The sequence below is a fragment of the Zea mays genome, chromosome 8 (genome assembly GCF_902167145.1).
Source record: "Zea mays cultivar B73 chromosome 8, Zm-B73-REFERENCE-NAM-5.0, whole genome shotgun sequence".
Classification (NCBI taxonomy): domain Eukaryota; kingdom Viridiplantae; phylum Streptophyta; class Magnoliopsida; order Poales; family Poaceae; genus Zea; species Zea mays.
The window spans coordinates 9210285-9236903 of NC_050103.1; the positions used below are offsets into that span (position 1 = coordinate 9210285).

The window sequence follows — 26619 nt, forward strand, 5'->3', positions numbered from 1 at the left end:
AACGAAATTATTTCATGAAAACTATCAATGTTTTTTGCTTCACAGAAAATAAAACTGAATAGAAAAGACTGCTATCAAAGGTAGGATATGTCAATAAATGTGCTTCGACTCTGGCACAGTGCTGTTGACTGTGCGAGCTTCGGACTGTTCTCTGAAGTCCCTCTGATGTGGAGCGTATTGACTCCCTTCTGGCTGTTGACCTTGCTGCAATGGAGGTGGAGGCGGAAGCTGCTGCCAGGAAGCTTGAGGTTGACTTGCCGAAGCTACAGAAGCCGCAGGGTGGTTGTCTATGTATTGTGGGACATAAGGCGGATGAAACGAAGCAGTATGCATAACCTGCTTCGACTGAGCTTGTTGAGATGCAGCTTCGGCTAGTTCCTTTTGCTTCTGGATTGTAACATGGCACGTCCTAGTGGTGTGGCCCTTGCCCTCTCCACAGAATAGGCAAAACAGTCTCCTTGGCTGATCTCCGAATCTTCCGCCGAAGCCCCTGGCGCCTCTGCCTCTTGGAGCTGGTGGCCGAAAGAAAGTTTGTTGTTGCCCCGAAGCCTGTGAGGAGCACTGCGGCCTGTTTTGCTGACTCCCCTTATCATCATTCTGAGTGTTGTGAATGGAACGGACATGCCTCGGGTAGTATCTTCCTCCGAAGCCCCTGGTCATCTCAGAAAATCTGAAGGCCTCCTCCCTTCTTTGGCGAAAGTCATTGTCAGCACGAATGTACTCATCCATCTTTTGGAGCAATTTCTCCAAGGTCTGAGGAGGCTTCCGAGCAAAGTATTGAGCTGCAGGTCCAGGACGGAGCCCCTTGATCATGGCTTCGATAACGATTTCATTGGGCACCGTTGGTGCCTGCGCCCTCAATCGTAAGAACCTTCGGACATACGCCTGAAGGTATTCTTCGTGATCCTGAATACACTGGAAGAGGGCTTGAGCTGTAACCGGCTTCGTTTGAAATCCTTGAAAGCTGGTCAGTAACATATCCTTCAGCTTCTGCCATGAAGTGATTGTTCCTGGCCGAAGGGAGGAATACCAGGTCTGAGCAACATTCCTGACGGCCATGACGAAAGACTTCGCCATGATTGCAGCGTTGCCCCCGTACGAAGACACTGTTGCTTCGTAGCTCATCAAGAATTGCTTCGGGTCGGAGTGGCCGTCAAACATGGGGAGCTGGGGTGGCTTATAGGATGGGGGCCAAGGTGTAGCCTGCAGCTCAGCAGACAGAGGAGAAGCATCATCAAAAACAAAATTTCCCTGATGGAAATTATCATACCAGTCGTCTTCGTTGACGAAGCCCTCCTGATGGAGGTCTTTCTGATGAGGCCTTCTGTTCTGCTCATCGTGAGTGAGATGGCGAACTTCCTCAGAAGCTTCGTCAATTTGCCTTTGCAACTCAGCTAGGCGGGCCACCTTCTCCTTCTTCCTCTGCACTTGTTGATGTAGCATCTCCATCTCTCTGATTTCTTGATCTAGCTCTTCTTCCTCAAGCGTCGGGCTAACAGCTTTTCTCTTCTGGCTTCTGGCCTCCCGAAGAGAGACGGTCTCCTGGTTGTGGTCCAGCGGTTGTAGTGCTGCAGCCCCAGCCGCTGAAGCTTTCTTCGGCGCCATAGCGAAGGTCTATAGCTTCCGAAGGTGTTCACGAAGACTCGAAGTGGAAGTGAGTTCACCGGAGGTGGGCGCCAATGTTGGGGACTTGTTCTCAAGTGCTTCGAGTCAAGAACAAGGCAACATAAAAAGTGTTAAGTGTTAAAATCCTTCGTCCTTCGAAGCATTATGTTCCTTCGGGAAATAATGAGTCTCGGACGAAGGTCATGAGAGACATACCTTCGTAAACATAACAAGTAATGACGAAGGACTCACATAAAGCATGAAATATGATATAAGCATCATCATAGAATCATTTCAATTTTATTAACATGGAAAAACAGAAATGATTCCAAATTACAAATGTACCTTCGGTCCTGAGAGAAGGTGAAAAGTACGAGCGTGATGCCAAAAGCAAATGCCAAGTCAGCGTGAACAGTACGGGAGTACTGTTCATCTATTTATAGACGCGGGACACAGCCCACGTAAAATTACATCCATGTCCATTACATTTGTTAACGGCTTATGGAAATCTGTCGAGGCCCCCGAAGTCTTTTCATCTTTAAGTCGGTTCCCCCTTCTGCCATCGCGCCGAAGCTTCCCTGCGCACAGCTTCGGCTACACTCGACCTTCGTCTGGTTCAGGCTTCGTCCTGGCCGTGCTCCATATTCATAATTCTGGATCCGAAAATACCTGTTCACATAATCCACTCGGAAAACATTGTCAAATCATGTTTTTGAGGACCTTCGGAGGACGAAGGCCCCCAACAGGCAGGACTATGCATTTTCCTTCAAAGGTGAAATCCTTCTTTTATGCTGCCATTCACACGGAAATTGGCAATGGATGCTCGACACTTTTTTGGGAAGATAGATCGATTCATGAACGAAATGTGATGGACATTGCTCCCAGATTGCTGCTAGTTGTGCCAAGGCGAATTCAAAACAGTAGAACTGTCCATACAACTCTAGCAAATAGAAGTTGGCTAAATGACATCCAAGGAGCTCTCACTGTGGAAGTCCTTGCTGATTATCTTGATCTTTGGGATGCTATTCTCACAGTAAACATAAATCCGCATAGAGAGGACAAACACATTTTTTAGGGTGGCTCATAACGGCAAATACTCTGCCAAAGTAGCCTATGAGAGTTTATTCATTGGGTTTGTCACTCCTGATCCCCCCCAAATGCAAATTTTTCCTATGGCTTGTGGCGCTACAAAGGTGTTGGACAGCTGACAGACTTCAGAGGAGGGGGCTTGATCACCCTGATTAGTGCCCTCTTTGTGACCAGGAAATGGAAACCATTGACCATCTCCTCGTGAGCTGTGTTTGCAAGAAATTACTGGTTCAAGCTGCTGATAAAGGTTAACCTCCAGAATTTCATTCCTCATGTCTATGAAGAGAATACCATACTCTGGTGAAAAAGATGTAGTGATCAGTTGCATGGAATTGCTAGAAAAGGGCTAAACTCGCTTATCAGTCTCGGTCTCTGGATATTGTGGAACCATCGAAACACTTGTGTTTTTTACGGTCTTTCTACCTGTCTTAATACAACCATCAAGAGGACCGAGGAGGAGAGGGATCTGTGGGTGTTAGGAGGGGCTACAAAGTTAGATCTTCTAACAGCCCCAATCCCAGGTCTTTAGATCAAAGTAGTTTCTGGTTCTTTTTATTTATGGATGCATTTTTGTTTATTTGTTTTCGACCATCGTAATGGGGGTCTTCTTGTACTGATCCATTTCGGATCCTTTTTTCCTTCCTTCTTAATGAAAAGATGTGCATGTCTCTTGTGCGTTCGAGAAAAAAAAAGTATGTTGGCCATATCGCAATCACACGACAATCCTTGACAAACCTAGTTAAACCTCTCCAAAACATAAATGGACCAAACAATGAACATTCAAATTTTAGAACACAAAAACCAGATGAAGTTACATGAGAAGATACTAACCGGACAGCTAAGCAAGACAGTTATTCAGGTTGAAGTACAGACACAGAACTAGCAATACCTTACAAAAGAGCAACCTGCAAATACTTTCACCAATACATTTAATGTGCAATGAACTGTGTCTTGTAAGTTCCAGGCAACCTAGCTAGCTGAATGGAAATGCTTGTTTATTTGTGTCAAATATCTATCTAACAGCCCTGGTTGGCAGGTCATAATGATTGTATTGTTTGGTGATATGATTCACAAAATAAACGTAGAACCAATTGTTTCACTCTCATGCTATCCCAAATCTCAGAAGCAGTTAAGTCAAAGGATGATTTAATTCGACGCACAAGAAGAAGACAATCGCATAACTTGCATTCATCAAAGGGAGCGATTGCAGAGACCATTAACAAGCAAATACTTAGTCAAAGGACTTTTGAAGAACAACCATAGTGAGATAGCAGCTGAATGCTCAACACGATCAAAACTCAATAGGTGTCACAGATGGGTGATACAGGGAGGACTCATAAAATATATAAAAAAAATCAAAACCCTCTAAATACGAAATAATATCTACCTAAAATCAGATGAGTTGACCATTTTGTATTCTATCCATGTTCTATATATTTAATAAGTTCTTACTATTTCTGTTCTTCAAAACACTCAAGCACACGATGATCCTATTTCTTTATTTTATTATGAGTAGTGTGCTTGCGACAATAACAACAACAAAAAACTTAATTCTAATTGTCCAGGCATATTGTGGCGATTCTTACCTCAGAAACTGCAACATCTTCTCTGAGGAGCAGTGGGAACCAATAGGGAGCACATAATGTCAAAGTAATGCGATGTTAAGTACTGTGGCAGGCGCACCTATAGTACGTTATGGGCTCTAAATTTTACACCATAAAATTTAAAGATCGGATCGGATTAGGATGAGGCTCTATTTCTATTCATTTTTAACTAAAATTTATTTATGGCCCTAAGAATTTGTGAAGGAACATTTGGATCCCGATCCATTACCACCCCTAACTGTATTGTACTGAATTGGAAACAAAGCAGGACAAACCTTTTATTCTAAAAACAGCCAAATGCAGGATTTTTGCTTGGGCCTCAGATCAGTTCATAATTAAGACGACTCATTATTTCCTACAAAATCAAAGAGGATAGCTGCAACAGACATGTTTGGATCTGGATGATTGGATCATAATTAGATGTTAGAATTTCACAACAATTAAGCAAGCATAGCACAATATACAATATTACCAACTACAGTATCACACTATCACTACAATGAAATCTGAAAACAACAGTTTCCAACCAAAACATGTACTAATATACTTCAATATTCAATAACGCAACACATATCTCATCGCTTCAATGCAACAAAACAGTCAGAATTTCTACACATCGGCTTCAGAGCTACAGAAGGTATATAGATTCAAGAGATAATATTAATCTCTCACTTATTCAGCTGCAATCTATGCAGCAAGTCCAGTATTGTCCCAGAAGACTCCGCTTCCGCAGTGAGCTCTCTCACTATCAACTCCGCAGCCCTCAAGTCCTCCCTCGCATCAGCATTCAACACAAGATGGGAGAAATGATTATCCAGCAACACTCCCAGCGCCCTAGCCACTGCTCCAAACGATGGCACAATGTCACACTGGTCCAATTCAAGCATTTCCACAGCCTCCGGACACATGTGAGCTTCCAAGAACCTCCGATACTTGCCAATCCACATGTTGAGATATCTCATCAGCTTGATTACCTCCTCACCATCGAGTTCAGCCACAGCCGCTCCAAGCACCACGGAATCCACAATCTCTGATGCAAATAGGTAATGCAGGCACACCTCTGGAGAGGTGAACCTATCGTACCCCATCATGAGCAGCAGCGCCACCCGCCTCGTCGCAGCGTCAACTCTCTTCCTCTTCCCGGCGCTCTTCCCCTGACACCTGTTGACCGCGAGCACTGCAGCGTCCTTCCATCGGCCCTTGACGTCGATCATGGCGTCGTAGGCCTTATCGGAGGCCGGCGAGAGGAAGCAGCGGAGCGCGGCGAGGATCTCGGAGGAGCGGATGTCGGCGGCCTGGCGAAGTAGGGCGCAGACAAGGTCGACCTGGTCCTTCTTGCATAGCGAGGAGATGAGTTCCGGTGGCGGGTGCGGGAGGAGGCGGGATTCCGCAAGAGCAAGGAGGATGTCGTGCCCGGCGAGGCTTGCCGCCTTGGAGGCCACAAGGGAGGAAATAGCAGCGGGGAAGTAAGGGGCGACGGCGCGGATGGTGGCGGGAAGGGCTGCCGCCGGGGTTGAGAGTGCGAGGGATTGGGACAGAGTGGTGATGAAGTCGGTGAGAAGGATGCGGAGGCGCGGGAGGGAGGAGCAGGAGTCGAGGGAGGCTGCGAGGTAGGAGGCGGCGGTGGCGATGGCGGGGTCGGCGGGGGAGAGCGACCAGGCGGAGGGCGGGATTGAGGTGGGGAGCGCGGAGGATGTCGGCGGCGGCGGCGTGGCACCCGGGGTGATCACGATAGGATGGGCCTTCTCGCTGGAGCCGGTGGCGGGGTTAGTGATAGCTGCGAGGAGGGTCATTTGAATTCTTGCCGCCTTGCCGGCGCCGACGAGAGGGGGCAACGGTCGAGAAGGGGTTAGGGCTTCGGGAGGAAGAAAAGGACAGGAATTGGGGGTAGGGACGTGGTGTGATTTATATGGAGAGGAAAGAGACGTGTGGGCCTTGGATTGTAGACGCGAGGGGCTATGAGGCTGAGATTGGCCTCCAACTCTGCGGTTACCGTGTCGGGCTGTTTACGTGTTTCTCAAATGGACCTCTCACTTTCTCGGCCCTAGAGACTTATGGGACTTTACCCTTACAATGCAATCAAGTCCGGGCAATCCAGACCGAACCCTGAGAAACGGATACGTTTTTTTAACTTTTTTAATTCGTTTACAAATTCATATTTATATTTACAAAATTCATACCTTTATAGAGACTTATGACAACTCTACTACTCCATTCGTTCTAATTTATAATTCGTTTGACTTTTTTAACATAAGTTTGACCGACTTATCTTATTAAAAATATTCATATTTATTACTATTTTTTACTATGATATTGTTTAGCATATAATAATATACTTTAAGTATGTGTTTGGATTTTTTATTTTTTTCAAAAAAAATAATAATACGAGCCGATCAAACTTGGCATAAAAAGTCAAACAAATTATAATTTAGGATGGAGTGAGTACTATTCAAAAGTTTACAAATTAGATAAGAGTATCGATATTCATTACACAAAACATATGTACTATAAAAATATATGTCATGACGGTCTAGTAATACTTATTTAATATCATAAACATTGGTTTTTTATAATTTTGATCAACTTAAAATGACATGATTTAACTAGGTTATGATTATATTGCTTATCGGAGAAGGTGAGAGCACCATGAGGAGGGTGAATAGATGATCCTGTAAAATCAAACACTAAATAGCCACAAACTTGATTATAGAAATGTTAGTGTGAGTTAATCAAGTTGCTATGAAGCGATCTTCTTGTGAACAAAACAATAATAGAGAAAAGCAATCATAAGACACACAATTTTTATCCCATGGTTCGGCCAAGTAACACTTGCCTACTTCCACGTTGTGGCATCCCAATGGATGAGGGTTGCACTCAACCCCTTTTAAGTGATCCAATGATCAACTTGAATACCACGATCTTTTCCTTTAGAGTATTCTTCCCGTTTGCGAGGAATCTCCACAATTTGGAGCCTCTTACCCTTATAATATAGATCACAGAGAAGCACAAGAGTAAGGGAGGGAAAGCAACACACACAAGACTCGAATCCGCAGCACACCCACGCACACAAGCTAAGACTTGAGCTCGAAACACAGCACAGAGAGTTCACAACTCTAACGGAGCTCAAATCACTAACACAATCGATCAAATGCGCGGAGGCGGAGTCTGGGAGTCTTAGGATGTTTCTTGAATGCTTGGTGATAGTCGCCTAGAGGGGGGTGAATAGGGCGAAACTGAAATTTACAAATATAAACACAACTACAAGCCGGGTTAGCGTTAGTAATAAAGAAACGAGTCCGCGAGAGAGGGTGGAAAACAAATCGCAAGCAAATGAAGAGTGTGACACGCGGATTTGTTTTACCGAGGTTCGGTTCTTGCAAACCTACTCCCCGTTGAGGAGGCCACAAAGGCCGGGTCTCTTTCAACCCTTCCCTCTCTCAAACGATCCCACGGATCGAGTGAGCTTTCTCTTCTCAATCACTTGTGAAAGGATCACGATGCCCAAGAGGGGGTGAATTGGGCTTTTCTAAAAATCAACACTAATTAAAACCTAAGCAAGAGCTAAACAAGAGCCCAACTTCACCCCAACAACTAGTACTAAGAATATAATACTAGAAATGTAACAAAGCTAAGATAATACTTTAAATACTTGCTAAACAAATACACAATGTAAAGTGCTTGAATTAAGTGCGGAATGTAAAGCAAAGTTTAGAAGACTCCTCCAATTTTTCCCGAGGTATCGAAGAGTCGGCACTCTCCACTAGTCCTCGTTGGAGCACCCGCGCAAGGGTATCGCTCCCCCTTGGTCCTCGCAAGAACCAAGTGCTCACTACGAGATGATCCTTTGCCACTCCGGCGCGGTGGATCCCTCGAGACCGCTTACAAACTTGAGTCGGGTCACCAACAAGATCTTCACGGTGATCACCGAGCTCCCAACGCCACCAAGCCGTCTAGGTGATGCCGATCACCAAGAGTAACAAGCCATAGACTTTCGCTTGACCAAGAGAAGCCTAATGCAAGTGGTGTGTGCTCTAGGTGGCTCTCACTAGCGCTAATGAGGAACAAGCGCGGATTATGATTCTCTAATCTCCTCACTAGGCTTTTGGTGCTTGCAATGCTCTACCAAAGTGCTGGAATAAATGTGGAGTGCAAGACATTGAATATGGTGGGTGGAAGGGGTATAAATAGCCCTCACCCACCAACTAGCCGTTACAGGAAACTTGCTGCGCGATGGCGCACCGGACAGTCCGGTGCGCCACCGGTGCGCCACCGGTGCGCCAACGGTCACTTCCAACGGCTAGTTCTGACACAGAGCCGTTGGACTCATGGCGCACCGGACAGTGAACAGTCCACTGTCCGGTGCACACCGGACAGTCCGGTGCGGTGTCCGGTGTGCCACTAAAATTCATTTCCGAAGGCAGCGCTCTCGGGTTTCTGCGACTGGGAAGGCTCTGCTGAGGACCAGCCTGGTCCCACTTGGCAGAGGGTGCACCGGACAGTCCGGTGCACACCGGACAGTCCGGTGCCCCAAAGCCAGAAACCCTAAGTCTTGTTTTTCAGCTGATTTTCAAATCGGTTTTCGCTCTAACTTGTGTGTGAGTTCTAGAGTGACACCTAGCACTATGTATGAGTGTGATTGTGCACCAACACTACACTAGAACTCTCTTGGTCAAACTACTCATCGACAACCCCTCTTTATAGTACGGCTAAAAGAGAATAAAAGACCTAACTAAATCGCGAGTGTCCACATCTCCTTGACACTCGGACTCCGTAGACCTTCACCTTTTGTTCCGTTGTTTTAGCCGTCGCTTCGAGTTTTTATCTCTGGGATTGCTTTCACATTGTAGTGCTTTTACCTGTCATGCGACCTAACTTACCATTTGTCTCTGCAAAACACACGTTAGTCACATATAATATTACGTTGTCATTAATCACTAAAACCAACCAGGGGCCTAGATGCTTTCAATCTCCCCCTTTTTGGTGATTGATGACAACCCTACAAGTTTTGTGAGAGTAGTTTGTTTTGAAGATTCTGTCAATAGAAGGATTGGTTAGTTATACTCAGTAATCTTTGACAGAAGGAATGTGTGCCATAAAATAAGAGTGAGCGCATACACATCATAAGATTCTTGTTCATATAAAAGTGAAGTCAAATTAATGAGACAAGAGCTAGAAGACTGGTGATAAAATATAAGGTGAGAACATAGTACACACAGTCAACCAAGCAACGAGAGTATATGACGAGTTTGTGAGCCAAAAACATCAAGCTAGTACAGAGAGTAGCAGGCACAAATATTACATCAAAAGGACACTGACTCTCTACTAACTCTCTAACTCCCCCTAGCTCTCACAACTCATATCTCTCCCCCTTTGGCGTCAAACACCAAAAGGGACCTGAACCTAAACATCTGAAGCAGGAGGAGGCGGCGGGGGCGCATCCGGTCGAGGTCGAGGTAGCAGAGCAAACGCCGACGGAGGGTCAGAGTCAGTCTCGGATCCAGGATCTGCGGTAGAAGCTGGAGCTGGTACTGACTCGGACGCAGGCAGCGCTGCAGGAGCTACCGGAGCAGAAGCAGTCACAGATACTGCCACAGCGGTAGTGGTAACAGCAGATGCTGGTGGCACTGGCGGCTGCGGGCAGACAGAGCTGAGAGCTGGAGAAGTGAACGCCAAGGTGACCGGCCGGAGCGGAGAGGTAACAGCAGGGGGTGCAGACAAGATCGAAGGCACTACTGGAGCGTGAAGCGAAGAAGGCGGAGCAGACTGAACTGGAGGTGCTGAGATACCAGAATGCTGAAGCATGAGAGCCATGAATGCCCTACTCTCTGCCCTATCCTGAATAAGCTGCTGCTGAAATGCATCCTGCCTGTCCTGCATGCTCTGAAACATCGAGAGCATCCTGTCGGATAAACGGGCCTGCTCGGCTGCCAGAAGAGCCTGCTGCTGGGTGAGAGTCTGCTGCTGCTGAGTGAGAGTCTGCTGCTGCTGGGTGAGAGTCTGAAGAATCGAAGCAAGGGCAGGGTCCAAAGCTGGAGGAGGAGCAGGGGCAGCACGGGAACTCCCAGCCTCATGATCATGTGAGCGTGGAGGCATAGGAGGCGGAGGCGGAGGAGGAACCCCAAAATCATCATCATCATCATCAGCTGCTGCACCCTGGGTGTCAAACTGTCGAAGTGCAGCATCCTCGGCCTGAGTGTCAAACACAGGAGCATAAGCTGGCACTGGAATCTCAGGAGCAGGACGGTAAGATCCAAATACAAGGCGTGAGGCCTCAAGGGTACTCTGAAAACGAGGTGGCTGGATCAGCTGCGCAAAGATGTGGCACAAGTAGTGAGCATACGGTAGCTGCCGTCGAGCACGAATCCCATCCAGAACGGTGTCCTCAATCTCACAGATCAGAAAGTCAACAACATCAAACTCAGAGTGGGATACCAGGGCACCAAGGAGCCAAAGCTGAATATGAGTGGTAGCCTCCATGTATCCCATCCTAGGCAGGAGTGTCCGTCTGACGAGCTCATATAAGTACTTCGCTGCAGTAGTGAAGTCTGCTGGAGAATGTCGCGACCCATCTGTGAAAGGCGGGCGGAACAGAGCCGCGACGTGAGCTGTCCCTGGAGCCACACCGCCGTGAGGGCGACGTGGAGGATCTGAAGTGCCGTAGCAGAGACTGTGGAGGCGAGTAGACGACTCAGGGAATCCAAAAAGCTGCCTGATCTGACTGGCAGTGATCGTGACATCCTCGCGCTCAAAGCGGAACCTCATCCAATGATGATCCGGGTCAATCCAAACAGAGGCATAGAAGACGCGGACCCACTCCTCAACATATCTGCCGCTGATAGTCAGAAGGGTCAGGAGGCCTGGCAGATAGGTGAGATGCGCCTCAGACTCAGCACCGGCTGCTAGCAAAAAAGCTGGGAGATCCAATAGGTGGTGCACTCGCAGCGCAATCTGAGCAGACATCTGAGCCCTGAAGAACGACTCCTGAATCCGTGTGCTGAAAAGAACTCCTGCTGCTGGGTCTCTCTGAGCTGGCAGCCAAGACTCCACGGGTACGTACCTGAACCGACGTACCCGGGCTGCAGTAGCACGCTGAAGATCAAACAGACGAGGATCCGAAACCAGTGGACGGACCTCAGTCTCATCACGCTCCCGGAAGCGAGGTGGAGGGACAGGAGGAGCTGAAGCGGGAGCGGGGGCAGGGGAAGCAGTGGAAGCTGGCGTAGAGCTGGTAGTGGGTATGGCGGTGGAGGTGGATGGAGCAATAGGAGTGACTGGAGCAGGCAGAGTGGGTGGCGGAGTGGAAGCGGAGGTGTGAGTGGAGGAGCGAGACCGGGAGGCGAGACGACGAGCACGGAAAGCAATCTGATCTGATGGAATATCCGGCTGATCTCCAAGTGCTGCCTGAGCAGCGGCTGCTGCGGCTGCACGAGCCTCTCTGTCCGAACGCCGCTTCTTGCGGCCTTCCTGCTGCTCCAAAAAGACAGTCTTCCCCTTCACCTGCCGGAAGGGGCGACGAGGGTCCTCGTCATCGCCACCCCCTGACGCCGACGCATTCTTCGTGCGCGGCATCCTGAACTAAAGTCTGGAAGGCTCACACGAGAGGTGACGATCCAGGCAGGACGGGAGACGGCACACGAAGGTCACTGAAATGACAGAAGAGGTGAGCACGTATTAGTCACATAGTCATAAGCATATGAAATGTGAATAAATACATACACAAAGAGATATGGCACGAGACGGGACGATCGATAAGTCAAAAGCCGTGAAAACGACGTTTGACGGACAAATAGAGACATAGAATGATTGGAATTCAAATTTAGGCATGAAACGATATGGGATTGAGCCGATACTTCACGAATAGGTTTATATAGGTCAATATGAGTGAAGTGTGTGCTTGGTTTGAATTTTGGCGAAGAAAAAGGGTTTTGGGCACTCGGCTCGGAAACGATCGCGCAAAACGGGAATTTTGGTGAAATTTAAGCCTGGGATCTCGGATTGGTGTGAAATTTGGCAAGTAGGTTACTGGAAGTGTGGTGAAAGTGCCTGAAAAATTTGGGTTCAATTGGAGCAAGTTTGACTAGTTTGGGCATTTCACCGAACACATGGGGGGCGTGGATTTAGGGTTTTAGGAATATAGCCATTTGAGGTGGGAATGCCCTCCCAAAGGAGCTAGGAACCTGCAAGGATGCTTAAGGCACACAGGGGAACACATTTCACAAAGGAATTCATCGGATTTCACAGAGATTGGAAGGATTAGCAAAAGGGTGGAGTTCACTGCCTAAACGACAGAGAAACGAGAGAGAGAGAGGGAGGACAGTGGGCTGCTCACCGAGGGGGAGCAGAAGGGGTGCGCAGGTCGCCGGAGATGGATGGCCGCCGGAGATGGAGGCCGCCGGAGAGCAGAGGCGACGGCGGGCGCTGGGAATCGCCAAGACAGAGAAGACAGAGCGCAGCCAGGGAAAGAAGGAGGCCTCTGGCCTGGCTCGGGCTGGAGGCTGTTTTTTAAAACGTGATATGGGCACACCGGACAGTCTACAGTGGCTGTCCGGTGCACACCGGACAGCGCACAGTAGCTGTCCGGTGAACCACCGGACAGCGCACAGGAAAAGAGGAATTTTGCGCGCGGCTGCCGGTGCACCGGACATTGCACAGTGCAGTGTCCGGTGCACACCGGACTGTCCGGTGAGCCCAGACAGAGGGGAGTTTGGAAAATTTTGAATTTTTCTATCTAACTCCTAACCAAACCAAATCCCAACTTATAATCACACAAAAGAACACTTGTTGGGACAGGTATTGGCACCCTCATATACTTTTCAAAATATTTTGCCATAGGCTAGATAATTTTTTAGAGAAAATAGGCAAATGGTGAAATTTGCATTTTGGTTTGCACTAGGGGTTTTCATGAGTGATTTGAGTTTTGAATACTCCCCCTAAGTGCAGTACCTCATGCATATTTCAAGAACCAATAATTGCATGAAAGTAAGAATTTAGGTGCTAAAAGCTTAAAGCTAGGACTTGTCAAGTTTGACCCGAGTTAAGCTTTTTCACTCGCTTTATTGGCGGTTATCTCAACTAGGTTAGACAAGCCCTAGATGCAATACAATGAATTTAAATATGCAATGCAAGTGACAACACCTTTTGACATTTCACATAAAATTTCTGAGATCAAGGATATTTAGTTCATTCCTCAATATGCAAAAGCGGGTCTTATCAAGTGGCTTAGTGAAAATATCCGCTAATTGATCTTCCGACCTCACTCCTTCTAGAATGATATCTCCTTTAGCAACATGATCTCTAAGGAAGTGATGACGGATATCAATGTGCTTGGTGCGAGAGTGTTGTACAGGATTATTAGCAATTTTAACAGCACTCTCATTATCACACAACAAAGGTACTTTTTCTAGAACTACGCCATAGTCTAGAAGAGTTTGTTTCATATATAAAATCTGTGTGCAACAAGCACCTGCGGCAATGTATTCCGCTTCGGCAGTTGACAAGGCAACACTGTTTTGCTTTTTGGATGTCCATGAAACTAGTGATCTACCAAGCAGATGGCATCCCCCAGAAGTACTTTTCCTATCAATTTTGCAACCGGCATAATCCGAATCGGAATAGCCAATTAAATCAAAAGTAGGTCCTTTGGGATACCACAGACCAACGCTTGTGGTGTGCTTGAGATACCTAAGAATTCTCTTAACAGCGCGAAGATGAGCTTTCTTAGGATTAGATTGAAATCTAGCACACATGCAGACACTAAACATAATATCGGGCCTAGATGCGGTAAGGTATAATAAACTACCAATCATAGAACGGTAGAGAGTTTGATTAACCGGGTTACCTCCCTCATCTAAGTCGAGATGTCCATTTGTAGGCATGGGGGTCTTGATTGGTTTGCACTTCTCCATGTTGAACCTTTTCAACAAGTCTTTGGTATACTTCTCTTGTGAGAGAAAGTTACCGTCTTTCAATTGCTTGACTTGAAAGCCGAGGAAGTATGTTAGCTCACCAATCATTGACATCTCGAACTCCTTCGACATCAACTCACCAAATTCCTTGCAATGACAGTCATTTGTCGAGCCAAAGATTATATCATCAACATATACTTGACAAATGAAAATATCACCGTTATGTTTCTTTGTGAAGAGAGTTGTGTCGACGGTCCCGATTTTGAAGCCCTTTTCGATGAGGAAGTCGCGAAGACGCTCGTACCAAGCCCTTGGAGCTTGCTTTAGCCCATAAAGCGCCTTGGACAACCTGTAAGCATGGTTAGGATATCTAGGGTCTTCAAATCCAGGCGGTTGCTCAACATATACAAGTTCATTTATGAAACCATTTAAAAATGCACTTTTTACATCCATTTGATAAAGTTTTATATCATAACATGATGCATATGCAAGTAGGATACGGATGGCTTCCAGTCGAGCAACCGGTGCAAAGGTCTCTCCAAAATCTAAGCCTTCAACCTGAGAGAATCCCTTTGCGACAAGTCTTGCCTTGTTTCTTATAATCACACCTTGATCATCTTGTTTGTTTCTGAACACCCACTTTGTTCCAATGATTCTTGCATCTTGTGGGGGCTTCTCCAGGGTCCAAACTTCGTTACGGGTGAAGTTGTTAAGTTCTTCATGCATGGCATTCACCCAGTCCGGATCCTGTAGCGCCTCATCTATACAAGTAGGCTCAACACAAGAAACAAAAGAGTGATGTTCAATAAAATTAGCATGTCTATGTGATCGAGTAATAACCCCTTGTGAAGGACTCCCGATGATTTGGTTTTGAGGATGAGCTTGAAGTAGTGATGAGTTTCTCCTGTCAACCACTTGGGAAGAAGATCCTGGAGCATTAACATCTTCGGCTTGTACCCTTGCTTGTTCATGAGAGACAAATGTATCTTCATTTGCATGCCTCTCATCTTTTTCATCATCTTGTGGTACATTTGATGAAGAAGGCCTGTCAATGATTTGCACCTCTTCTTCATCTTCTTTTGGTTTGATAGCTCCAATAGGCATGTTCTTCATTGCTTCCCTAAGTGGCTCATCACCTACATCATCAAGATTTTCAAGTGCTCCTTGGGAGCCATTAGTCTCATCAAATTCCACATCATATGTTTCTTCTACCACGCCAGTGGCATGGTTGAATACTCGATATGCTTTGGACTTTAATGAATAACCCAAAAGAAAACCAATATCACAACGTCTTTGAAACTTCCCTAGATGATGGCGTTTTTTGTAGATGTAGCATTTGCACCCAAACACCCGGAAGAAAGAGACGTCTGGCTTTTTCCCATTTAGTAGTTCATAAGGAGTCTTCGCAAGTAGTCGGTGAGGAAATAGTCTGTTTGATGCATAGCAAGCAGTGTTGACAGCTTCAGCCCAAAACCTCTCCGGTGTGTTATACTCATCAATCATTGTTCTTGCAAGAGTGATCAAGGTCCTATTTTTCCTTTCAACAACTCCATTTTGTTGAGGTGTATATGTGGCAGATACTTCATGCTTGATCCCAATTTCATCACAGTACTCATAAATGTTGGTGTTGTCAAATTCTTTGCCATTGTCACTTCTGATCTTCTTAATCTTGCAATCAAATTCATTTTGTGCTTTCTTGGCAAACTTCTTGAATATAGATGCAACTTCAGATTTGTCATGGAGAAAGAACACCCAAGTGTATCTTGAGAAGTCATCAACAATCACTAGACAGTAGAGGTTGCCACCGGCACTGACATAATTTGTAGGTCCAAATAAATCCATATGTAGTAGTTCCAGTGGCCTTGATGTTGACATGAAAGCTTTAGTGGGATGTGTATTAGCAACCTGCTTTCCAGCTTGACATGCACTGCATGGCTTGTCCTTTTCAAATACCACATCCTTTAATCCTCTAACCATATCTTTCTTTAATACCTTCTTGAGTGTGCTCATCCCAACATGTGCAAGCCTCCTATGCCAAAGCCATCCAAGAGAAGCTTTGGTGAAGAGGCAAGTTCTTAAGTCTGCATCTTCTGAAGTGAAATCCACTAAGTAGAGGTTGTTGTATCTAAATCCCTTGAATACCATTGATTCATCATCCATTTTTGTTACAATAACCTCTGATGGAGTGAATAAGCATTGAAGTCCAAGATCACAGAGTTGTCCCACTGATAATAAATTGAAGCTCAAAGGTGCAACTAAGAGAACATTTGATATTGATAAGTCATTTGAGATTGCCACCTTGCCAAGTCCTTGTACTTTTCCTTTTGAGTTGTCTCCAAATGTGATTTTATCTTGACCATCAACATTCTCATCTAATGAGGTGAACATCCGTGGGTTGCCTGTCATATGTTGTGTGCATCCACTGTCAATAACCCAATGGCTCCCACCGGTCTTGTAGTTCACCTACATTCACAGACAATTCAAGCTTGAGTTTTGAGAGCCCTATATTGCATAGGACCAGTGACTCTCTCAATTAAGGACTTTGCCACCCAGATTTGTCTAGGTCTACTCTTATTTGGTGGACCTAGGAATGTAACCTTAATCTTTCCATTTGCAACCTTTCTTAGAACATAGTGAGCATTGAAAGCAAATGGTCTTGAGTGCTTAGGCAAGGGAGTTGGTGGTTTAGCTTTGCAGTTGTGGGCAAAATGACCTTCATTTCCACACTCAAAGCATTTGATAGGCTTGTGAGTCTGCTTTGGCTTGTATTGAGTGATAGCTTTCTTTTGCACAAAAGCATTGTATCCAATACCACTCTTGTTATTTTTCATAACAGTGTTCATAAGCAGCTCATTTTGGAGGTATTGACCCTTGTTGAACTTTTGCACAATTGTTGCAAGATGTTCATTTTCACTTTTTAGTTTCTTGACCTCATTCTTAAGCCTTTGATTATCCACTGCCAACTCATTGTTGAAATCATTGTTCTCAATAGCAACTTTTCCTCTAGTAGTTGCATCAGTCAAATAATTCTTCAATTTTTGGTTGTCTAAAGTCAGGACTTCAACTTTTTCAGTCAATTCAGTATGTAGACTAGTTTGCTCTTCTTGAATCAAATCATCACATGAGGTTGCTACATCAAGCTTAACAACGGGGTTAATAGCCTCATGTGTTTTGCAAGATAAAAGTTCATTTTCAACAAGAAGATTGTCATGATCAAATTTAATTTGAGTATAGTCTTCCTTGATCTTAACTAGTCTATTTTGCAACTCCCTATTAGCTTCATTTAGTTTGTCATACTTCTCCTTAGCATCTTTTAGGGAGTTTGTGAGCTCATTTATGGTTGATGACATAGTTTTATTTTCTTCTTTTATTTCATCACTAGCCTTTATAACTATGTCATACTTGGCATTTAAAGATTCATTTTCATTTTTCAACCTATCACATTTAGCTTTTGACTTTCTAATGATTTGAGTATATTCTTTAAGTAAGTCAGCTAACTCATCATATGAAGGTGAAGCAAATTCTTCATCACTATCACTATCACTATCATCATCAATATTAATATCATTTTGTACCTTTCGTTCACCCCTAGCCATGAGGCATAGGTGAGAAGTGGATGATGGCGATGGTGGTGGTGAAGAGAAGTCCCCGGCGATGGCCGCAACTTTTTCATTATCCTCTTCTTCACTTGAAGAAGATCCACTTGATGATTCGATGTCGGTGAGCCAATCGCCAACAATATAGGCCTTTCCATTCTTCTTCTTGTGGAACCTCTTTTGCTTCCCATCCTTCCTCTTGAAAAATTTCTTTTCCTTCTTTTCATCATCGCTGTCATCTTCCTTCTTGCCCTTAAACTTGTTCTTCTTGGGCTTGTTGCATTGATGAGCAAGATGACCAAGCTCACCACAGTTGTAGCAGTCCATCTCAGAAATGGGCTTTCTTTTGTTGGAAAAGAACTTTTTCTTTCTTGAATCAAATTTTATGCCTTCTCTATTTAGCTTCTTCAACATCTTGGTGGTCTTCCTTACCATCAAGGCAATGTTTGCATCAAGGTCATCATCACTTGAGGACTCTTCCTCAACTTGTATTTTTGCTTTTCCTTTTCTTTCATGATTTGCTTTGAGAGCCAAATCCTTTCTTTTGGAAGATGATTCTTCTTTGTTGATGTGCATGTACATTTCATGGGCATTGATCTTTCCCAATTTGTGTAGGTGTGGTAACTGAAAGATCCATTTGATGTAGCACAGTGACAATGTGTCCATATTTGTCTATTGGGAGGACACTGAGAATCTTCCTCACAACATCCGGTTGTGAGATTTGAGTAAGCCCCAATCCATTGACTTCCTCTACAAGAATATTAAGTCGTGAGTACATAGCGTTTGCATTTTCATTAGCAAGCATTTCAAAAGAATTTAACTTTCGCATAGCTATGTGATATCTTTCCTCACGTTCACTTCTAGTTCCTTCGTGTAGAGCACAAATGTCCATCCACAAATCATGAGCATTTTTATGATTCCGAACTCTATTGAACACATCTTTGCAAAGGCCTCTAAAAAGGGTGTTTTTGGCCTTCGCATTCCATTTCTCATAATTGAACTCATCACCTACAAGATTTGTGGGATCTCTAGGTTGGGGAAACCCTTGTGTGGCGGCTTTATAGACACCAATGTCTATAGCCTCTAAGTATGCTTCCATACAAATTTTCCAATAAGGAAAATCGTCACCATCAAAAACGGGAGGAGGTCCATCCCCGCCGGACATCGTAACTCTAGCGGTTAAGCTAATCTATGAGCAACAAGCCTCTGATACCAATTGAAAGGATCACGATGCCCAAGAGGGGGATGAATTGGGCTTTTCTAAAAATCAACACTAATTAAAACCTAAGCAAGAGCTAAACAAGAGCCCAACTTCACCCCCAACAACTAGTACTAAGAATATAATACTAGAAATGTAACAAAGCTAAGATAATACTTTAAATACTTGCTAAACAAATACACAATGTAAAGTGCTTGAATTAAGTGCGGAATGTAAAGCAAAGTTTAGAAGACTCCTCCAATTTTTCCCGAGGTATCGAAGAGTCGGCACTCTCCACTAGTCCTCGTTGGAGCACCCGCGCAAGGGTATCGCTCCCCCTTGGTCCTCGCAAGAACCAAGTGCTCACTACGAGATGATCCTTTGCCACTCCGGCGCGGTGGATCCCTCGAGACCGCTTACAAACTTGAGTCGGGTCACCAACAAGATCTTCACGGTGATCACCGAGCTCCCAACGCCACCAAGCCGTCTAGGTGATGCCGATCACCAAGAGTAACAAGCCATAGACTTTCGCTTGACCAAGAGAAGCCTAATGCAAGTGGTGTGTGCTCTAGGTGGCTCTCACTAGCGCTAATGAGGAACAAGCGCGGATTATGATTCTCTAATCTCCTCACTAGGCTTTTGGTGCTTGCAATGCTCTACCAAAGTGCTGGAATAAATGTGGAGTGCAAGACATTGAATATGGTGGGTGGAAGGGGTATAAATAGCCCTCACCCACCAACTAGCCGTTACAGGAAACTTGCTGCGCGATGGCGCACCGGACAGTCCGGTGCGCCACCGGTGCGCCACCGGTGCGCCAACGGTCACTTCCAACGGCTAGTTCTGACACAGAGCCGTTGGACTCATGGCGCACCGGACAGTGAACAGTCCACTGTCCGGTGCACACCGGACAGTCCGGTGCGGTGTCCGGTGTGCCACTAAAATTCATTTCCGAAGGCAGCGCTCTCGGGTTTCTGCGACTGGGAAGGCTCTGCTGAGGACCAGCCTGGTCCCACCTGGCAGAGGGTGCACCGGACAGTCCGGTGCACACCGGACAGTCCGGTGCCCCAAAGCCAGAAACCCTAAGTCTTGTTTTTCAGCTGATTTTCAAATCGGTTTTCGCTCTAACTTGTGTGTGAGTTCTAGAGTGACACCTAGCACTGTGTATGAGTGTGATTGTGCACCAACACTACACTAGAACTCTCTTGGTCAAACTACTCATCGACAACCCCTCTTTATAGTACGGCTAAAAGAGAATAAAAGACCTAACTAAATCGCGAGTGTCCACATCTCCTTGACACTCGGACTCCGTAGACCTTCACCTTTTGTTCCGTTGTTTTAGCCGTCGCTTCGAGTTTTTATCTCCGGGATTGCTTTCACATTGTAGTGCTTTTACCTGTCATGCGACCTAACTTACCATTTGTCTCTGCAAAACACACGTTAGTCACATATAATATTACGTTGTCATTAATCACTAAAACCAACCAGGGGCCTAGATGCTTTCAACTTGGAACACAAAGTTCCTACAAGGACCACCACAAGTTTGGTGTCTCTTGCCTCAATTACAAGTGAGTTGATCGCAATGAAATAATCAAGAAAAAAGAAAGCAATCCAAGCGCAAGAGCTCGAAAGAACACAAGCAAATCACTCTCTCTAGTCACTATGGTGTTGTGTGGAATTTGGAGAGGATTTGATCTCTTTGGTGTGTCTAGAATTGAATGCTAGAGCTCTTGTAGTAGTTGGGAAGTGGAAAACTTGGATTCCATGAATGGTGGGGTGGTTGGGGTATTTATAGCCCCAACCACCAAAAGTGGCCGTTGGGAGGCTGTCTGTTCGATGGCGCACCGGACAGTCCGGTGCCCCCGCCACGTCATCACTGTCGTTGGATTCTGACCGTTGGAGCTTCTGATTTGTGGGCCCGCCTGGCTGTCCGGTGCACACCGGACATCTCCTGTTCATTGTCCGGTGTGCCAGTATGGGCGCGCCTGCCTTCTGCGCGCGCAGAGCGCGCATTAAATGCGTCGCAGGTAGCCGTTGGCGCTGAATAGTCGTTGCTTCGAAGTTGCACCGGACAGTCCGGTGCACACCGGACATGTCCGGTGAATTATAGCGGACTAGCCGTTGGAGCTTCCCGAAGCTGGCGAGTTCCTGAGGCCGCTCCTCCTTGGCGCACCGGACACTGTCCGGTGTACACCGGACAGTCCGGTGAATTATAGCGCGAGTGCCTCCGGAAATTCCCGAAGGTGGCGAGTTCGAGTTGGAGTCCTCTGGTGCACCGGACATGTCCGGTGGTGCACTGGACACTGTCCGGTGGCACACCGGACAGTCCGGTGCGCCAGACCAGAGGTGCCTTCGGTTGGCCCTTTGCTCCTTTGTTGAATCCAAAACTTGATCTTTTTATTGGCTAAGTGTGAACCTTTTACACCTGTATAATCTATACACTTGGGCAAACTAGTTAGTCCAATAATTTGTGTTGGGCAATTCAACCACCAAAATTAATTAGGGACTAGGTGTAAGCCTAATTCCCTTTCAATCTCCCCCTTTTTGGTGATTGATGCCAACACAAATCAAAGCAAATATAGAAGTGCATAATTGAACTAGTTTGCATAATGTAAGTGTAAAGGTTGCTTGAAATTGAGCCAATATAATTACTTACTAGATATGCATGAATTGTTTCTTACTTATATAATATTTTGGACCATGCTTGCACCACGAGTTTTGTTTTTGCAAACTCTTTTGTAAAACCTTTTCAAAGTTCTTTTGCAAATAGTCAAAGGTAAATAAATAAGATTTTGCAAAGCATTTTCAAGATTTGAAATTTTCTCCCCCTGTTTCAAATGCTTCTCCTTTGACTAAACAAAACTCCCCCTAAATGAGATCCTCCTCTTAGTGTTCAAGAGGGTTTTGATATATCATTTTGAAATACTACTTTCTCCCCCTTTTGAACATAATAGGAAAACCAATTGATAATATTCAACACTAAGTTTTTGAAATTGAAATTGGTGGTGGGCGGTCCTTTTGCTTTGGGCTCATATTTTCTCCCCCTTTGGCATGAATCGCCAAAAACGGAATCATTAGAGCCCTCGAAGTGCTATCTTCCCCTTTGGTCATAAATAAATGAGTTAAGATTATACCAAAGACGAAGTCCGGTCCTTTTGCCTTGGGCTCTTACTTTCTCCCCCAAAGACAAAGTCCTTTTCTTGGTGCTCATGCTTTCTCCCCCAAGAATGGAGAGTGACTTGGAGCGTCGGCGAGGGATGAGTTACGGAGTGGAAGCCTTTGTCTTTGCCGAAGACTCCAATTCCTTTTCAATATACCTATGACTTGGTTTGAAATAGACTTGAAAGCACATTAGTCATAGCATATAAAAGAGACATGATCAAAGGTATATAGTAGAGCAATATGTGCAATTTAACAAAAGAAGTTCCTAGAATCAAGAATATTGAGCTCATGCCTAAGTTTGTTAAAAGATTGTTCATCAAGAGGCTTGGTAAAGATATCGGCTAATTGATCTTTAGTATTAATGTATGAAATCTCGATATCTCCCTTTTGTTGGTGGTCCCTAAGAAAATGATACCGAATGGCTATGTGCTTAGTGCGGCTATGCTCGACGGGATTGTCGGCCATTTTGATTGCACTCTCATTATCACATAGCAAAGGGACTTTGGTTAATTTGTAACCGTAGTCCCGCAGGGTTTGCCTCATCCAAAGCAATTGCGCGCAACAATGGCCTGCGGCAATATACTCGGCTTCGACGGTGGAAAGAGCGACCGAATTTTGCTTCTTTGAAGCCCAAGACACCAAGGATCTTCCCAAGAACTGGCAAGTCCCCGATGTGCTCTTCCTATTGATTTTGCACCCCGCCCAATCGGCATCCGAATAACCAATCAAGTCAAATGTGGATCCCCTAGGATACCAAAGCCCAAACTTAGGAGTATAAGCCAAATATCTCAAGATTCGTTTTACGGCCGTAAGGTGAGCTTCCTTAGGGTCGGCTTGGAATCTTGCACACATGCATACGGAAAGCATAATATCCGGTCGAGATGCACATAAATAGAGTAAAGAACCTATCATCGACCGGTATACCTTTTGATCTACGGACTTACCTCCCGTGTCGAGGTCGAGATGCCCATTGGTTCCCATGGGTGTCTTGATGGGCTTGGCATCCTTCATCCCAAACTTGTTTAGAATGTCTTGAGTGTACTTCGTTTGGCTAATGAAGGTGCCTTCTTGGAGTTGCTTCACTTGAAATCCTAAGAAATACTTCAACTCCCCCATCATAGACATCTCGAACTTTTGTGTCATGATCCTACTGAACTCTTCACATGTAGACTCGTTAGTAGACCCAAATATAATATCATCAACATAAATTTGGCATACAAACAAGTCATTTTCAAGAGTTTTAGTAAAGAGTGTAGGATCGGCCTTTCCGACTTTGAAGTCATTAGAAATAAGGAAATCTCTAAGGCATTCATACCATGCTCTTGGGGCTTGCTTGAGCCCATAAAGTGCCTTAGAGAGCTTATAGACATGGTTAGGGTACTCACTGTCTTCAAAGCCGGGAGGTTGCTCAACATAGACCTCTTCCTTGATTGGTCCATTGAGGAAGGCACTTTTCACGTCCATTTGATAGAGCTTAAAGCCATGGTAAGTAGCATAGGCCAATAAAATGCGAATTGACTCAAGCCTAGCTACGGGTGCATAGGTTTCACCGAAATCCAAACCTTCGACTTGGGAGTATCCCTTGTCCACAAGTCGAGCTTTGTTCCTTGTCACCACACCATGCTCATCTTGCTTGTTGCGGAAGACCCATTTGGTTCCTACAACATTTTGGTTAGGACGTGGAACTAAATGCCATACCTCATTCCTAGTGAAGTTGTTGAGCTCCTCTTGCATCGCCACCACCCAATCCGAATCTTGGAGTGCTTCCTCTACCCTGTGTGGCTCAATAGAGGAAACAAAAGAGTAATGTTCACAAAAATGTGCAACACGAGATCTAGTAGTTACCCCCTTATGTATGTCGCCGAGGATGGTGTCGACGGGGTGATCTCGTTGAATTGCTTGGTGGACTCTTGGGTGTGGCGGTCTTTGCTCTTCATCCTCCTTGTCTTGATCATTTGCATCTCCCCCTTGATCTATGCCGTCATCTTGAGGTGGCTCATTTGATTGATCTTCTTCTTCATCAACTTGAGCCTCTTCCTCATTTTGAGTCGGTGGAGATGCTTGCGTGGAGGAGGATGGTTGATCTTGTGCATTTGGAGGCTCTTCGGATTCCTTAGGACACACATCCCCAATGGACATGTTCCTTAGCGCAATGCACGGAGCCTCTTCAATACCTATCTCATCAAGATCAACTTGCTCTACTTGAGAGCCGTTAGTCTCATCAAACACAACGTCACAAGAAACTTCAACTTGTCCAGTGGACTTGTTAAAGACTCTATATGCCCTTGTGTTTGAATCATATCCTAGTAAAAAGCCTTCTACAGTCTTAGGAGCAAATTTAGATTTTCTACCTCTCTTAACAAGAATAAAACATTTGCTACCAAAGACTCTAAAATATGAAATATTGGGCTTTTTACCGGTTAGGAGTTCGTATGATGTTTTCTTGAGGATTCGGTGTAGATACAATCGGTTGATGGCGTAGCAGGCGGTGTTGACCGCCTCGGCCCAAAACCGATCCGAAGTCTTGTACTCATCAAGCATGGTCCTTGCCATGTCCAATAGAGTTCGATTCTTCCTCTCCACTACACCATTTTGTTGTGGCGTGTAGGGAGAAGAGAACTCATGCTTGATGCCTTCTTCCTCAAGAAAGCCTTCGATTTGAGAGTTCTTGAACTCCGTCCCGTTGTCGCTTCTAATTTTCTTGATCCTTAAGCCAAACTCATTTTGAGCCCGTCTCAAGAATCCCTTTAGGGTCTCTTGGGTTTGTGATTTATCCTGCAAAAAGAACACCCAAGTGAAGCGAGAATAATCATCCACAATTACAAGACAATACTTACTCCCGCCGATGCTTATGTAAGCTATCGGGCCGAATAGGTCCATGTGGAGTAGCTCAAGCGGCCTGTCGGTCGTCATGATGTTCTTGTGTGGATGATGGGCTCCAATTTGCTTTCCTGCCTGGCATGCGCTACAAATCCTGTCTTTCTCAAAATGAACATTTGTTAATCCTAAAATGTGTTCTCCCTTTAGAAGCTTGTGAAGATTCTTCATCCCAACATGGGCTAGTCGGCGGTGCCAGAGCCAACCCATGTTAGTCTTAGCAATTAAGCATGTGTCGAGTTCAGCTCTTTCAAAATCTACTAAGTATAGCTGACCCTCTAACACACCCTTAAATGCTATTGAATCATCACTTCTTCTAAAGACAGTGACACCTACATCAGTGAAAAGACAGTTGTAGCCCATTTTGCATAATTGAGATACAGAAAGTAAATTGTAATCTAAAGAGTCTACAAGAAAAACATTGGAAATAGAATGGTCAGGTGATATAGCAATTTTACCCAATCCTTTGACCAAACCTTGATTTCCATCCCCGAATGTGATAGCTCTTTGGGGATCTTGGTTTTTCTCATAGGAGGAGAACATTTTCTTCTCCCCTGTCATGTGGTTTGTACACCCGCTGTCGAGTATCCAACTTGAGCCCCCGGATGCATAAACCTATAAAACAAGTTTAGTTCTTGATTTTAGGTACCCAAATGGTTTTGGGTCCTTTGGCATTAGACACAAGAACTTTGGGTACCCAAACACAAGTCTTGGAGCCCTTGTGCTTGCCCCCAACATATTTGGCAACTATCTTGCCGGATTTGTTAGTCAACACATAAGATGCATCAAAAGTTTTAAATGAAATGTCATGATCATTTGATGCACTAGGAGTTTTCTTTCTAGGCAACTTAGCACGGATTGGTTGCCTAGAGCTAGATGTCTCACCCTTATAAATGAACGCATGATTAGGGCCAGAGTGAGACTTTCTAGAATGAATTCTCCTAATTTTGCTCTCAGGATAACCGGCAGGGTACAAAATGTAACCCTCGTTATCCTGAGGCATGGGAGCCTTGCCCTTAACAAAGTTAGACAATTTCTTAGGAGGGGCATTAAGTTTGACATTGTCTCCCCTTTGGAAGCTAATGCCATCCTTGATGCCAGGGCGTCTCCCATTATAGAGCATACTTCTAGCAAATTTAAATTTTTCATTTTCTAAGTTATGCTCGGCAATTTTAGCATCTAATTTTGCTATATGATCATTTTGTTGTTTAATTAAAGCCATATGATCATGAATAGCATTGATATCAACATCTCTACATCTAGTACAAATAGTGACATGCTCAATGGTAGATGTAGAGGGTTTGCAAGATTTTAGTTCTACAACCTTAGCATGCAATATTTCATTTTTACCTCTAAGGTCGGAAATAGTAGTATTGCAAACATCAAAATCTTTAGCCTTAGCAAGCAATTTTTCATTCTCAATTCTAAGGCTAGCAAGAGAAATGTTCAATTCTTCAATCCTAGCAAGCAAATCATTATTATTATCTCTAGGGTTGGAAATTGAAACATTGCAAACATGTGAATCAACCTTAGCATTTAAACTAGCATTTTCATTCCTAAGGTTGTCAATCATCTCACGGCAGGTG

The 26619-nt window shown here is 45.0% G+C and overlaps 1 protein-coding gene across 1 annotated transcript; it reads right to left on the minus strand.

The window, feature by feature from the left end:
- Positions 1 to 4768: 4768 nt before the first annotated feature.
- On the minus strand, positions 4769 to 6159 carry LOC100280435 (uncharacterized). Its single transcript, NM_001153356.2, has one exon. The coding sequence runs from the start codon at positions 6089 to 6091 to the stop codon at positions 4967 to 4969; it is 1125 nt and encodes a 374-aa protein (NP_001146828.2). The 5' UTR covers positions 6092 to 6159; the 3' UTR covers positions 4769 to 4966.
- Between the last annotated feature and the right edge of the window lie 20460 nt (positions 6160 to 26619).

Coding starts and splice junctions, on each gene's coding strand:
- LOC100280435 (NM_001153356.2), bottom strand. CDS start 6,091: ATGACCCTCCTCGCAGCTATCACTAACCCCGCCACCGGCTCCAGCGAG.